The 17229-nt window shown below is 44.7% G+C and overlaps 1 protein-coding gene across 1 annotated transcript in view; it reads left to right on the forward strand.

Annotated features, from left to right (window-relative positions):
• Nucleotides 1–4849: 4849 nt before the first annotated feature.
• Nucleotides 4850–17229, forward strand: part of LOC120999595 (calpain-8-like) — a 79553-nt gene continuing 67173 nt past the window's right edge. The window contains exons 1-2 of the mRNA XM_040430552.1: nt 4850–5111; nt 12637–12706. Of these exons, the coding sequence (XP_040286486.1) occupies nt 4875–5111; nt 12637–12706 (307 nt within the window). The 5' untranslated portion in view covers nt 4850–4874. The remainder of the gene's footprint in view (nt 5112–12636; nt 12707–17229) is intronic.

The raw sequence follows: 17229 nt of genomic DNA on the forward strand, positions 1-17229 counted from the left end.
AAGCTTATCGAAACAATGCCACAGCGAATGCGTGCCGTAATCAATGCTAAAGGCTTTTTTTTGGTGGCGACTTTTTTCTTGGACAGGCAGTGTATGATAAAGCCCGACCTGCTTCGTCTGGGGCGTTTCAGGAACAAATAATTTTTGTGTACAGTGAAGTCTCCTTCTAGATAATTGTCTAATTGTCTACTGAAGGCAGAGTTCCTCCTCAGAAGGGTTTCTTGGGGCTTTTGGGAAGTTGTAGGTATTCACATCCCTCGGTTTGCCCTATAGAATTATTCCACAGTCCACGAGCTTGGAATGTGAAACCTGCTCTTTGTACTAGAATCTAATGTTGGAGGCCCAGTTTTTTTTTATTTTTGACTGTTTTTGAGATGTATCTAATGACCTACATAAATATCTCAGGTACTGATGACTGAATTCTTATGCCCCCAATTAAGGATGGGTGAACCAGTTCATAACGAAAACACTTCACAAAAATTTGTTTGCAAAAAGAACCCAAAGCTTTTCAGGCTGAAGAGGCCAGTCTGAGGTGGTTTTTGTGCTGGTGGTTTGTTTGTCGATTTGATGTATAGGAAAAGTTGGTTGTAGACTGACAGGTGAGTTTATGGAGTGACTGTGAAGATGTCAACATTTGAAGGGTCCAAATTAGGGATGAGCAAATCAATTTGTATCAAACAAGGTTCGTTACTAATTTCCCCAAAATCAGTCCTCCAAACGAACCCCAAGCTTTTCAAGTTTGTGTCGAATAGAGAACTTTTAACAGGGAAAGTTTCAGGAGGTGAGGACTGGGATGCAGTGCTGCATACAGGGGCTGGCATACATCTTCTGCAGAACCTCAAAAACCCAGCACCTGCAAGAAAAATAAATTTATTTAAACTGAGAGACAGCTAGTACAGCACCCCAATAGAATTCTGCTGCAAACGCTGTGCAATTGCACATTTTTTCCCAGTGCATTATATCTGTTAGGTGTTACTAAATGCGTTTCATTATAGCAGAAGCAAATTACAGCAATAGCGCCATTTTATACCACTGAAAGCACATAACACTCTTTACTGTATGCTTATATTGCTGTTGTGGGTATGAATAATCTCACCATTTATTTCAATGGAAGTTACTCCATGTACATTCCGTTTCCATATATCCGTTCTGCAAAAAAATAGAACATGTCCTAATATTGTCTGCATTACGGACAAGGATAGAACTGCTCTATTAGGGGCCAGCTGTTGTTCTGAAAAATATGGAATGCACTCGGACGTCATTCGTATTTTTTGCGGATCCGTTTTTGGCGGACCAAAACATACATACAGTAGTGTGCATGAGCTCTAACTTAAATTTTTATGTGCTCTGGCCTGGGTGGTGTTGGTGTTGGGACTTCTTGCCAGGCGTGCAAGGATCCCATTAATATATGGAAAATTTAACTCCCATTGGTCTGCAAATGTAGCACACTTCCACACCTTTGCCTAAATTAGATTTTTTTCTGGGATGTGGCCAGATGATGAGTTGGTACTCTTGGCCAGGCACGTAATGGTTCCGATGCTATATGGAAAATTTTAATCTTGTTCGGCTGCAAATGTAGCACACATTTGCGCCTTTGCCTAAATTTTGTTTTCTTGCCAAGCACGCAAGGGTTTCACTGCGATATGGAAGATTTAAATCTCGCTGGTTGTAAATATGGTGCGCTTCAGCTCTTTCGCCTAAATGTAATTTTGTTGGGCTCTGGCCCAGGCTGTGTGGCGGACTCTTGGCATGTGTGTGATATGTGCAGGTGTTCTGACCCCATAAAGGGATCATTTTTTGATGGTTGGTTCCAACAAGTCATTGTTTTATTCCAACACCATTTATTTTTAACACCCTCTGCCCCCAATAAGGGACATTTTTTGGAAGTTTTGGAATATGAAAAAGCCTGCGCACATGCTGTTCATTAACACCCTCAAACATGTGTTTACCCATAGCTATGTACGTTAGTGTCATTCTGACATTGGTTCCAAAAAAGACATTGACGTCAGTATATCCTTCAATGGTTTCTTTAATTAAATAGATCCAAAAATAATGTACAAAAAGTGCAACATTTCGACTAATACATATGGGGACATTTATTAAACTGGTGTAAAGTAGAACTGGATTAGTTGCCCACAGCAACCAGATTCATAGTTACATAGTTGCATAGTTAATAGGGTTAAAAAAAGACATAAGTCCATCAAGTTCAAACAAGGGATAGGCGGGGACTGAATCTCACCTTTCATTTTTGAGAACTCCTTTGGAAGATGAAAGGTGGAATTGGATTGGTTGCTGTGGTGTTCTACTTTACACCAGTTTGATAAATGACTCCAATAGTCTTTTACAAGTGATGTTTTTTTTTGAGCTTGCTGAACACTGGATGTGGATCCATCAGTGCATCGGACTGTTGCATTCCTGATGGGCATTTTTGAGGGATATTGGTGTTGCTTTTGAATTATTTTTAACTCTGACATTATTTGCTATTGCTGTCATTGGAAGATTAGAGAGAAGGGAGGAGGAGGCAAACAAAAAGCAAAAATTCATAAAAATTTGAAAAAAGATCTTCCTAAAAAGATCTGAATCCTTGGAGACTAGAGGGTGTTATATACCAATTTTCAGGGCAATTAGATCAGCCTTGGGTCAGGTAGAATTGATTCAGGTCAAAATTTAGTCAAAACTGAATCTCAAAAAGTTTGCTCATCTCTGTTTTAAAGTAAGGAGCCTAACTATGTAAAATCATGGCAACTAAAGCCACATGGAGTCACATAGATGGTCCTCCAGGCACCAATAAGAGTAAAAATAGGAATAGAATGACGCATAGTGCATCAGGTGTCAGAGTAGGTGGTGAACTGCCTAAGCACATAGTGTAGGTGCTGTGGATACTAGTAGACAATACTGAAACAGAGCACCTGACTTGTGCTGCACCATGTGAATATCGCACATACTAATAAGTGCTAAACTACCTGAGCTGTACTACACAGAAAAACATGCAAATCTTAAGACTCCCGACACTATTAACATATAAACTTTGCAACATGAGGGGAGAGCAAGCTAGACCTTGTGTACACACATATCCCTGGAGCATACAGGGAGAAGCCTCGTCCTCACCTAGGCTACTTGGATCATATCTCTGCCATGCTAAAACTAGCCTACAGGCCACTCGTAACAGTGGTATTTTTGAGGGGGACGTGTAAAAGCCCTCAGGTGAAGGTGTGCACACCCTTTTTTTTATCTACTTTTTTATATACTTTAGCTTATTAGCTACTTTTCCTCTCCAAAAAGGAACTAGACAGGGTTGCCCCATGTTCCCCCTGCTCTATGTTCCTGGAGCCTCATGTTCCTGTTGCCATTATTTGGAGTATCATTGTGTTTTTTGAGGTATTTAGATCAACAACAAGTGTTTATATGCTGCTTTATTTGCAGATTGTTTAGTTTATGGCGAATGTTCAAACAGATTTCGAGGGCACAACTGAAATTAATTCAATCTGATTTTGGTCAGTGTGTAAAACATTATGGCGCGGGGGGAGGGGTGTTTCCTAAAGGAAATGGAAAATGAGGAGAATTGAAAGGTCCTTGTAGCTAAAACTAGAATAAAGTACTTGGGTATTAAAGGGGTGGGCCACTTTCTGGTAATTGTTGACCAATGTGTTTGTGAGATGATTATATGGCACTTACTGATATCGTCCTTGTTGAAATTCTGCACCATTTTCTATATTTTATCATGTATACTCCCTTGTTTACAAAGTCTTTTGAGCTGTCCGCACAGAGGTCCTGTCCATAAGATGGCTGCCAATGGAGGGTCATGTGACCAGGGAAATCATCTCCATGTGACGTCTCCTCCAGTCAAAGCCCCTGCACCTGCCATCTACACTTGTTCTGTTAGGAGTTCAGTGCAGGTGCTGTGTGTTTGAATGGAGGAGCCATGAAATGAAGGTGATTTCCCTGATCACATGACCCTCCATCAGCGGCCATCTTATGGACACAACCTCTGCTTGGACAGCTCATAAGACTTGGTGCAGAATTTCAACAAGGACTATATTAGTAAGTGCTATAGAATCATCTCACAAACACATTGGTCAACAATAACCAGAAAGTGGCCAACCCCTTTTACATAAGTCGTGCTCCAGATTTGATTTATAGGCTAAATTTCCTTTCCTTCCTATCATTTCTACAATAATACAGGAGTTGGGCCGGTGGCAACACCGCTCCGAGATGCTGAGGGGAATAATGAAGGTTTGTCACCTTCTGTACACTTCTGTGGGGAAACCTGGCAGTATATGCTCAGTTTTCCTGCAGCGCCACCACAGGGGAAATGGAACATTACACTGTGTCCTTTCACATCAATGGGGATTGTCTGTAATGCAGGACAGGACAGGTCCTCCAGAGGGAGAGAGAGAGACGCTTTTTATAAGTGCTATGGCCCTCTGGCTAAGAAATGATGACCCTAAACAGAGGACCTCCACCCTGTTAACCCAAAATGACATAATGGGTTCCCGAAAGTTTGCAGCCTCTTTGAATGGTCTGACAAGTCTTCATTGCTGCTCTCATGAGCTGGTATTTTGGAGTCATAGTGGTCAGGCAGGACTATACGGTGTATACTCAGCATGGTCCGGTGGTCCTGGCCCAGTCACATATAACATCATCTTGGAACTTTGAAGAAGCCACTCTCTTTATACCTTCAGCTCTTATGTATTAACTTTTCTTGTCGGACCTGTTGTCTTGTGCACATATTTACCGTCCTGTGAATAAGCTGAGAGATTTGCTGTCTCCTCCCAGCACTACAGGAGCTGGGCTGACAGGCACCCGGCCCATTATATATAGCTGATAACCAGCGAGGAACATTCTGTAGAGTGACACCCAAGAGTGCAGGCATCATGTCAGGGGCTGCGGCTAAGGTTGCCAAAGACAGAGCCGTAGCTGATGGTCTCGGTACGAACAAGAACCCGATGAAGTATTTAAACCAGGACTATGAAGAACTGCGGGCACAGTGTCTGGCGTCCCAGACCCTCTTCAAAGACGACCAGTTTCCTGCATGTCCATCAGCCCTGGGCTACAAAGAGTTAGGACCAAACTCTGCAAAAACCAACGGAATCGTGTGGAAGAGACCCTCGGTGAGAAAACCTGCACTCATGTATACTAGCACCTTGGTGATTTGGGAGGTGATCTAAAGATGGGAGACCTATCCTGTAGGATGTGATTGAGGATGCTTCAAAATTTTATTTGATGTTTTGGACAATGTACATGGGAACAATGAAGGAGAGAAATCAATATGGCCAGAAAAGGCCTAAAAACGCATCAAATGTAACTAAATGGTGCAAACAACGTGCTAGGCGCGTGATGCATGTCTTTAATACATAAGGGAGATTTAGATCTGTAAAATCCACGGCGCTCGGTCATGTAATGACCAAAGAATGATTTTATTCATAAATATGCAAAATATGCGTTCAGGATAGACATCGTCTTAATATCAGATCCTGCTCATGTATTAAAGAGCGTTTCGGTCAGAGATGATAGACTTGTGTATGAAGTAGTGGAGCGCCATTTTTTCTCCAAGTGTTTAATTTGGAGCATCTTTAAAGGGGTTGGTCCAACTCATACATTGGTGGCTTATCGCTAGGAGAGAAGGGATGTCAGGAGAGGGGACAGGTCCTCTTTAAAGAAAATGTCTCTCTATGGGAGTGCTGAAACTAGTCAAATGCTGGCTTGGCTATGTCTGTCAGCCCCATAGAAGTGAACGGAGCGTTGGCCGCATCCATATGTATGGGACTTCCGAAAATAGTCGAGTGCGCCGATGGGCCATTTTCAGCACCCCCATAAAAATGAATGGAGGGCGGTCTGCTCTCCTTCATTTCGCGGGTCCCAGATGAAAGTATGCCACTTTTTTAAGACAGAATTGTGGAGTGTGGGGCAGAACAAATTTCCCCATTTTACAGTTCTTTTTCTTTTTCTAGACAATAATTTCTTTGGTAAATATAAAGCCTTTTGGCCCATTACAATAAAAAAAAAAATCCTTAAGGCCTCCTGCACACAACCGTAGGGGTCCCGTTGTCGTATTGCGGACCACATTTGCGGATCTGCAATACACGGGCACCGTTCCGTGTGCATCCCGCATCACTTCAATGGGTCTGCAAATCTGGAGATGCGGAATGGTGCGGAACGGAACCCTACGGAAGCACTGCGGAGTGCTTCCATGGGGTTGCGTTCCGTACTCCCGTTCTGCAAAAAGATAGAACATGTCCTATCTTTTTGCGGAACGGCCGGATTGCAGACCCGTTAAAGTGAATGGGTCCGTGTTCTGCTGCGGCTGCCCCACGGTCGGTGTTCGTGCATTGCGGCCCGCAGCACGGCCACGGGGCGCACACGTTCGTGTGCAGAAGGCCTAAAGAGGACCTGTCACTTCTCTTGATATGTCAGTTTTAGTAACTACTCACCTTTCCCATGTAATAACAATTCTGGAGCATCTATTTTTATGACTCTGTTGTGCCATTCCTCTATTACTCCTGCTAGAAGATTGCAAATAGTTTGCCAGCAGTCTGCAGTAAAGGTACTGTTGGGTGTTACAAGTAGCGGGTGTGTCTGACTTTGTCCAATCAATGCTGCCAGTGTCAGACTGTTCAGGGTGGGACACCCCCCTAACTTATAATGCCCCTTTAACACTACTGAGTATTCCGCGCGGATGCGATGCGTGAGTTGAACACATTGCACCCGCACTGAATCCTGACCCATTCATTTCTATGGGGCTGTGCACACGAGCGGTGATTTTCACGCATCACTTGTGCGTTGCGTGAAAATCGCAGCATGCTCCTCTTTGTGCGTTTTTCACGTAACGCAGGCCCCATAGAAATGAATGGGGTTGCGTGAAAATCGCAAGCAAGTGCGGATGCGGTGCGATTTTTTAAACACGGTTGCTAGGAGACGATCGGGATGGGGACCCGATCATTATTATTTTCCCTTATAACATGGTTATAAGGGAAAATAATAGCATTCTGAATACAGAATGCATAGTAAAATAGCGCTGGAGGGGTTAAAAAATAAATAAATAATAATTTAACGCACCTTAATCCACTTGATCGCGCTGCCGGCATCTCCTTCTGTCTTCATCTTAGCTGTGTGGAGCAACAGGACCTGTGGTGACGTCACTCCGGTCATCACATGATCCATCACCATGGTAAAAGATCATGTGACGGACCATGTGATGACCAGAGTGACGTCACCACAGGTCCTTTTCCTGCACACAGCAAAGATGAAGACAGAAGAGAAGCCGGGCTGCGCTATCCAGTGGATTAAGGTGAGTTAACTTATTATTATTATTTTTTTAACCCCTCCAGCGCTATTTTACTATGCATTCTGTATTCAGAATGCTATTATTTTCCCTTATAACCATGTTATAAGGGAAAATAATACAATCTACAGAACACCGATCCCAAGCCCGAACTTCTGTGAAGAAGTTCGGGTTTGGTTACCAAACATGCACGATTTTTCTCACGCGAGTGCAAAAAGCATTACAATGTTTTGCACTCGCGCAGAAAAATCGCACATTTTCCCGCAACGCCCGTGTGAAAGAGGCCTTACACCTAGATGTACCTTTACTACAAGCTGCTGGCAACTCATTTATAACCTTCTAATAGAAATAACTGAGGAATGGCACAACATAGAGTGATAAGAATAGATGCTCCAGGATTGTCATTACATGGACAATGCTAGTAGTTACTAAAACCGATATGTCTGGAGAGGTGACAGATCCTCTTTAAGGTATCATGCTCACGACCATATTTTTGGTCTGCATCTGATTCGCATGTTTTGAGGATCGGATTCTGACCCAATCATTTTAATGGGGCTGAAAAAAATGTGGAGAGCACACCACGTGCATCCACCTCATCCATATGTCCGTTTCACCGTCCTGCAAAAACATAGAACATGTCTTATACTGATCCATTTTGCAGACAAGAATAGGTACTTGTAACACAGCGCGGGACGTGCACAACTGGAAAATGCAGAACGCCCATGGCCAGTGTATTCTGCAGATCCGTGATTGGCATTTATAGCGCGCTCAGGTGGCGTCTACGGGGCTAATGTGACAGTATGGCGGTCATTCAGCTCTCATTCTGGGTGTTTTTGGGATGTGGTTGGTAGATTTCTGCATCCAGTGACTTGATCAGGAAGGCTTCTTGGCAGCAAACAGAACAACGGAGATATTCTGTGAGGTCCTTCTGCAGAGGGAACCAGGGATGTGCTGCGACATAATGTACCGTCCAGGGAGCTTGCTCTCTATTCACTGCTACAAGACCTCCGAAAATAAGCCAGGGCGATCACTCGGCTATTTTCGGAAGTCCCATAGGAAAGAATAGAGCTTTCCATTCACTTTGGAGCCCCCTTTTCACATAGGAGCGGGTTCCAGAGGTGGGACCCGCACTTACCGGACATTTATGGCGTCTTCTATTGATTTGCGCACACCCCTTTAATGTTTACATTTATTTTGAGGAATCATGACCTTGTAGCCAACAGGACCAACCCTAGAGGTGTGCCAACTACTCTAATTAAGCCGAAGGTGAAGGGGGAACCACACATAACCCCTCAGATGCCACGGTCAGTAGTGACTGTAGTATCCAAGTCATTAGAAGGATGGTACTCCCTCTTCATGAAATGCTCAGTCCCAATAATCGGCGGGTGTAAATTTGCCGCCTTTCCTCCGCTCATTCGCCGGGTCCTCATGTTATTTATGCAGCACAAAATGACTATCGTGCTGCCAAGAAACAATGAGACTCTATGTGGACAAATGATCGTACTAACGATCATTCATTCCCATAAAGGCCCGATGAGTAGTGGTGATGTGGCGCAGCATCTAACGGCTCAAGCATGACTGCAGGATGTCACTTTACATAGGATGACGTGTCAGCGAGGGCTGTGACATTATGCGCTCAGTAAATAAATCCCACTAATTATGAAATGTAATCCGATAGTCTCCCCACTGCTCTGTGAAGGATAATTATCCAGTGCCTTATCTCTCCTCCTCATTATCTCTAATGCTGTCTTATCTTGGCCGTACTGTCTCTTTAAGCCGTTTATCCCTTAACAAAACGTCTTTTCCCCTTGCCTCTTGAGTTTTCTGCACGGATCAGGGCGAGTGTCTAATAGTTTTCTCATGTAAACTACCAATGATTGGCGATGACATGTCATCACTGACTATAAATCGATCATCTGTACCCAAAAATGTGAAATTTAAAATTTGAAAAATTTGATCTCCAAAATGTGCATGCAATTTTATTGCTATGTTGATGCCTCCTATAAAATGGTGGGGGCATCTGGAAAACTGGAATCGGAATTGGCAGAAATGTAGCAGAATTCTGCCGGAAACTGTACCAAAAATTGTACAAGTTTATCGTGGATTTTAGCCACTTTGGGGGAGATTTCTCAATAATGTGATATTTTTAAAAGACGGTGAAAACTTCACTGATTGCACCAAATTTATCAAAATGAACAAAAAATTAATCACAACGGCCGAGGACACAAATGAATCAAGATTATTTGCAAAGTTGTCTATTTTTTTATTTTTATTATTATAGATGCATTGGAGCAGCTCTAATCCCCACTGAAAACACATGCATGCTCGGCTGAGCCAAGTGTGGGGGGGAGGGGGGTCAGGAATGGTAGCTGTCAGGCGAATGAGTGCATTCTAATGCGTATGGTGAGCTTAAGGGTTAATATATTGTAATATAATGTAAAACAGACGGGACTAACACATCGCTTTACCGGAAACTCAGAAAGTCCAAAGGTTGCAATTATTTCACCAGAAACTGGCTGTGATTTATCATTGAGAAAACAGCATCCAGATACAGGGACAGGCGGCAGCTGCTCCCAGTTAAGTCCAGTGACACGTCTCTCCTGGAAAAGAATGAGTTAATCAGATTTAGAATTTAAAATTATTCCTGCTAGAAGTTATGGATGAATTACTAGCAGTTTGCAAGGAAGATCCAACTGGGTGTGTGTCCCTGCACAGTCTGACACTGGCAGCACTGAATGGATAATCTCAAACTGTGCAGAAAGACCTCCCCAACTGGTAACACCCAGCTGCACCTTCCTTGAAAACTGCTAGTAATTCATTTATAGCTTCTAGCAGTAATAATAGAGGAATGGGACAAGACAGAATGATAAGAAAACTAAAGCAGACACGTCAGGTGAGGTGAGAGCTCCCCTTTAAGTCAATGTGAGCAAACGAGACCTGAAGTCACTTGTCCTGCTCAAAATGGGAAAGGAACACACCAGAGGAAGCAGGAAAAAAATTGGTAAAGACGTGATGGCTGCCGGCCTGCAAGTGTGATCTGTGGCTACAGCTTGTAGACCTTGTCCCTCCTCCATGCTTAACACTACATTTCTGCTTCTTTACCTTGGCTGTTCCTAATAACCACAAACTCACCAGGAAGTCGTTACATGGAAAGATGATTTCCATCATAGCGAGGGTGACTAAACCACCAATGTCCACCGTCTAAATGCCATCCATCCAATGGCGGGCTGATAGTGGCGAATGACTTATTGATAATGGAGCTGGAAGCTGACTTTATATACGTAGTGTGCTGGCTGGCGGGGGAGGTAAGGGAATGGAGAGGATGGGAGTGGTGGTGGTGGAGGCTCTGAGGGTGGTTGTAGCCCTCACAGTGGCAACCCTTCTCCAGCTCTCCACGGGCCAGATGTGCAACGTATAGAGGGGCACAACCTTTCTTCCCCTCAGGGGCACACCCTAGACTTGTGAGGGCTCCTGCCTGGTGGCAGCAAGGGTGCCTTTGATGTCGGGTGGCTAGGCAGATGGGCAGGACAGCGGACGGATAGTTGGTAGAGTCAAAGAGTTGCAGCACATAAAGCAATACTAGGCACAGTTCTGAAGTACAGTACAGACCAAAAGTTTGGACACACCTTCTCATTCAAAGAGTTTTCTTTATTTTCATGACTATGGAAATTGTAGATTCACACTGAAGGCATTAAAACTTTGAATTAACACATGTGGAATTATATACATAACAAACAAGTGTGAAACAACTGAAAATATGTCATATTCTAGGTTCTTCAAAGTAGCCACCTTTTGCTTTGACTACTGCTTTGCACACTCTTGGCATTCTCTTGATGAGCTTCAAGAGGTAGTCCCCTGAAATGGTTTTCACTTCACAGGTGTGCCCTGTCAGGTTTAATAAGTGGGATTTCTTGCCTTATAAATGGGGTTTGGATCATCAGTTGCGTTGAGGAGAAGTCAGGTGGATACACAGCTGATAGTCCTACTGAATAGACTGTTAGAATTTGTATTATGGCAAGAAAAAAGCAGCTAAGTAAAGAAAAATGAGTGGCCATCATTACTTTAAGAAATGAAGGTCAGTCAGTCAGCCGAAAAATTGGGAAAACTTCGAAAGTAAGGGCTATTTGACCATGAAGGAGAGTGATGGGGTGCTGCGCCAGATGACCTGGCCTCCACAGTCACCGGACCTGAACCCAATCGAGATGGTTTGGGGTGAGCTGGACCGCAGAGTGAAGGCAAAAGGGCCAACAAGTGCTAAGCATCTCTGGGAACTCCTTCAAGACTGTTGGAAGACCATTTCAGGGGACTACCTCTTGAAGCTCATCAAGAGAATGCCAAGAGTGTGCAAAGCAGTAATCAAAGCAAAAGGTGGCTACTTTGAAGAACCTAGAATATGACATATTTTCAGTTGTTTCACACTTGTTTGTTATGTATATAATTCCACATGTGTTAATTCATAGTTTTGATGCCTTCATAGTCATGAAAATAAAGAAAACTCTTTGAATGAGAACGTGTGTCCAAACTTTTGGTCTGTACTGTATATTCCAACAGGCGTTTCCCAAAGGTTGGTTATAGGAGATGGCAATGATGGGGGTAATCCTCCCAGAGTCTCTCTCTAGAAACACTTTGCAATTCCATTCCCATTAACACTTTCTGCAATTCCCGGTCTGCGGGGTTCAGAGCTTAGATGGGTGCGTCTCAGGGCACTGGAGGCAATTTAACCATTTCACCTCCAGTAAGGCCTTTTGCCATAAACGAGCGTTACCCTACTGTCCAGCACAGTCTTGGTTCCCAACCATCAGTAAAATGTCTGCCCTCTTCTCTCAGGGGTAGTCTCTCAGTTCAGTTGCTCTTCTGGCAACTTTCAGTCTCAGGAATAAAAGTCCCCTGGGCTAGGCCTACTTGTCTACGTCCTCACTATAGGCCTGCTCTGCAAAGACTCCCTAACTAGGGGGATGGGACCAGCCCATCACCCTGGCAACTTAACTGCGTAACTTTTTTGGAATTTGCAGTGCACAGATCACATCACCGTAAACATTTTAAAGAGGTGAACCTGAGTATAAATCTTTCACTGTGAATCACAGAATTAACCCTTTTAGCAGTGATCCACTGGGTCACTACATATAGCCGGTCCTATAGACCTGCCAGGGAAGATACTCGTACACCTTAGTTAATGGTGTCTTGCTGTCAGAGAGGGGTAACCTTTACTACTTCAGATTATACTGCCCATAGATGTTTGCCCCCCGATTGTGAAGGGAAGGGGTTTCCGGGTCAAACAATCCTGTCCAGCTTTATAATGTACAGCGGTGACCACGTCTTTATACTAACAGATGATTTACCTCATCATTATATAGGAAATATGTGGCAACCCCCAGTTCATTGTAGATGGAGCGACACGTGGAGACATCCGTCAAGGGGCTCTCGGTAAGTAAGAAGATCCTTTTGTATTCCAGTTTTCTAATCAAAATGGCTGCAGTGCTCAATGCATCCTTTAGCAAAGATCACTCACATCCGTCCCTGTGCCCAATGGGGGTTGTAATTAAATTTCTCCAACTCATAAAGACATTGAGGACAACTGCATGGAAAGCCAATTATAAGAGCCCCCCGGGTAAAACCATGGGGCCTGAGGTGGCGGTTTAGACTCCACCCCTTTGTCAGTAAGCCACACCCCCTTGTCAAGAATGCAGAGAAAACAAGAAATTTGTCATTTTGTGCCAGAAATGCTCCAAAATTTCAGACAAGATCGAGGTACGGATTCAATATTACATCCAGGTCAGTGTCTCCATTATGAATGTTGTTTTCTCCTAGCGGCATGTTTTTAGGATGCTGGAGAAACCGGAGAAACGGGAGAAAACTTACACCAGCATTAACCCCTTCCTAACATCTGCAATACATCTCTGGTGCTGTCAGGAAGTACCTTCCGCCATCCTCGGTACATATAGAGCACTATGATTCGATGGGTTACATTACAGCTCCAATGGTCAGGATTTGAGATAATTCCGATCCTGGCTTCAGACAATGCAGTCAATAGTGATCATAGCATCTAAGTGGAGGGGGCTACCTCTGTCACCTCAACCTTTCCCCTCTTCTTCCTCCCTCAGCAACGAGATTGTGTGGTGGCGATGGGATACTATGGAAGCTGGGGGTCTAACAATGGCTCATAGGTCAGCCATCTTAGTACACCCATCAGGCCCTGCCAGAGGCAGAGCCTATCAGGATGCCTGACAGCGTTACGTTGATAGTCGTTATGTCATGGGTAGGGAACAGAGAGCCCTAGATCATTCCGCACCACTGTCCCCACCTATTTGCACGACCGCCCTACATGGCAGACCACAACCGGGTGACAGTTCCTGCTTAACTACCCGCTGGGGCTTAAAGGGAAAAGGACGAGGAAAAAACATTAAACATAGTGAAAGGCACAAGGGACAGACAAGGGGCAGATGCCATCATGCCACTCAGAATACCAGAATTAGTAATCAGGCTAGCCGGGTCAAAACAATGGATGTCACGTCAGGGTACAAATCATTAAGCAAGACAGGGTCAAGTCAGAAGCCAAAGTCAGAAATACCGGATCAGAGGAGGGGAGTCAATACCATGCTGAAGTCCAAAACCAGGAGAGCACGTCAGAAGCCAAATCAGAACCCACAAACGTAGTCAGAAATACAAGCCAGGTCGGGGTCAGAAATATCCTTCAGATATCGTTAGTGAAGATCAGGAAGAGAACACCAAACACAGGCAACGGCTAATGGCCAGGATAAGCAGGGTTGGTGCCGAATCCAATTGGACCAGCGTGTCACGTGACCTGGCATCGACGCCATCACGCCCGGGTCACAGAACTGGAATCCACGTGACCCAGCGCTGACATTGCAAGAGCAGGATCTGGGGCAGCCTGGGGATGATGTGACCACCCGGAGCCCTGCCTCGTCGTGGGATCGCAGACTGGTGTCTCCCAGAAAACAAACCTTTAAAAAAAGAAAAAAGTTATGGGGAGGAAAAAAAGAACACAGTTGCTGTATCATAAAGGCTGAAACCAGCCTCGGCAGGAAGGGGCTAGAACCCTTTTCTATCATTAGAAACCAACGATTGTTGCCCCCGATCATCTGGCCGACAAGCACCTGGTTTTTGTTCCTCAGGGAATATCATAGTTTGGTGGCATCTGTCTGCAGCAGTGTGCACGCAGGAGATCTGCTGCTGACACGTGAAAACTGTAGAGTTACTGGTTGTTTGTCTCCAGTCTGATGATAATTGCTGCATGTAAAATAAGCTTAGGGGCCAATCGACCCGTGTAGGAGGACTATTACTCTCCAATCTGCAGTGCTGGCCCTGTCGTGACCTTGCACAATGCATAATTATGCAGCTTTCTCTGTATTCTGACAGCTGACTAACCCGTCCTGAGCAGCATTTGTATGTATGGATTCAGAAGCTTCTGGGACCCTTCTGGAACCCAAAACTGAACCTGTAGCTAGGGTTGCCACCTTTTCCTCAAGCCAAACCCGAACACGGGTGGAACGCATCGGGGCCGGAAGTTGCGTTCCACAGGCCGGAAGTGGGTCCAGCTGTGGAGCGCAAGCTGTAACTGAGGAACGGGCCAAGCAGACAGGATATCAGAGAGGACAGTAGGGTAAAAGGAAACACAAGAAGGAACAATAGTAAAAGAAAACATTTCAAGGAGGGAGGGAGTGTCCGCAGTGACCGCTGATTGTCCCCGCTGCTGACACCTCATTGGCCGCCTCCGCTGACTGACACCCGCCGCCGCCGCTCAGCGCCAGCTGTCAGGTGTGCAAGTCTCCTGTGCCCAGGTCCGAGAAAGGCTTGTACCCGGGCACAGGATTACAAACCCGGACTGTCCGGGTCATTCCCGTACGGGTGGCAACCCTACCTGTAGCAGGTCCCTCACCTGCCATGTGCCATTTGTAATACCACAGTCATCTTATGTGGTAAAGGGGCCTGGTGATGACTGCTACCTCTGCCTGGTGGTTTCCTTTTCAGTTCTGGATATCTACAATGCATATTATCTCTGTTTCCACCTTCCTGCCCAATATTGTAGGAACAAGGGCCAAGTTAATCACAAGTCAAACAGTGGAGAAGGAAGGTGGAGGATCTCGTCTTGTTTAATAAAGGTGTATATCGAAAAATTCTATTTAGGAGATTAGCTGCCGTGTAATTTTTACCTGATGACACAGAGATGGTCATTAGAACACACGGGGGAAGATTTATCAAACTGGTGTAAAGCAGAACTGGTTTAGTCGGCACTAGCAGCCAATCAGATTCCACCTTTCATTTTTCACAGCCCCTTTGGAAAATGAAAGATGTAATCTGATTGGTTGCTATGGGCAACTAAGCCAGTTCTACTTTAAACCAGTTTGATAAATCTCCCCCACACAGCGTACGAGGGGGACACAGGAGTATAAAGTGCTGGACTTCATACCAAAGTTTTGATGCTCAGGATAAGTCATCATTATCACATCGGAGGGGAGGTCCCGGCACCCCCACCTATCATCTGTTACAGGGAGCCGCCTGTATAGTGGCTGTGTTTGGTATTGCAGCACATCCCCATTCACTTCAGTGGAGCTGAGCTGCGACTAGGCCATGTGACCGATGTACGGTCACGTCACATGGCCTAGGAAGAGGCCACGGTGCTGTCGGACCCCCGCCAATCTGATATTGCTAGCCTATCCTGAGGATAGGTCATCATTAATAATTACTGGATAACCCCTTTAAATTAATTCAGACCCCCAAGGCCAAACCTCTACATGAATCAGACACCAGACCAAACCACGAAATGATTAAACCTGCCGGGCAATGGGGGATCACCGTTTCAGTGGTCAGTTAATACACAGGGAAAAAGTCTTGTGACCTCACCTCCAATAAATTAAAATAAGTTATTCACTATATGTAGGATGGATCTCAGACTAAAAGATAAAATAAAATATTTATATTCACGTTAAAATCTATTAATGGCCTATCTTTAGGACAGGTCACCAATATCAGATTAGTGGGGGTCTGACTCCCAACACCCCCACAAATCCGCTGTTTGAAGAGACCACGGCCTCTTTCTAGGTCAGTGACGTCACGTTCATTGGTCACATGGCCTAGGGGCAGACATTCAAGTAAATGGGCCTGTGCTGCAATGCCAAGAACAGCCACTTATGGCAAGAGAGAGAATAGGGAGAGGCGCTCATGGGGTAGTAAGCAACGGTAATCAGCTTAGGGAAGTGGATGAAGTATGCTCACCTTTTGGTGTTGTGCGTTTGTGGGCACCACGTCCGTAAGGGCAGACACACAAGGGGGGGGGGGGGGGGGGAGTCAATGCTGCCGGTACCCGTTCAATCCTTTTGGATGGAGCTGCCAAACCTCCTGAGGACTGTTGAGGAAGTGATGTTCAGTGGATCACTGAACATAACAAACCATTCAAAAACAGCCACTATACAACGTACAGCGCTGTGCTTGTAAGACTGTGAGGAGGCCGCGATGCTCACCCAAGCGACGCAGTCTCTTCGAACAGCTGATCAGCGGGGGTGCCGAGAGACGGACCTCCACCAATCACAAATTGATTACCCATCCTAAGGAGAGGCCATCAATGTACAAATCTCAGACCACCCCTTTTAATAGCGTGTAGTCAGCTCCTTAGCTCCCCCTAGTGACTGCAGGCAGACTGAACTTTACCATTTATGTAGGGATTTGGAACTCTGGCAAAAAAGATATATAGAAAATCATCAGTAGAGAATTTTGTACTTATTTAAATTTATTGATTCACTGAAAAGATCGGTTATGTCTATCAGGATTCTAAACTATTCACTATATGTAGGATAGAGCTCAAACTAAGATAAATTAACAAAACTTTATTTCTATTCACGTTAAAATCGGAATAAATGGCTATCTGCCTGTAATCATGTATAATAATGAGCCACACTCCGTGCTTCAACTCTTCAGCACACCTTTTTCTC

Source organism: Bufo bufo, chromosome 4 (assembly GCF_905171765.1).
Source record: "Bufo bufo chromosome 4, aBufBuf1.1, whole genome shotgun sequence".
NCBI classification, from domain to species: domain Eukaryota; kingdom Metazoa; phylum Chordata; class Amphibia; order Anura; family Bufonidae; genus Bufo; species Bufo bufo.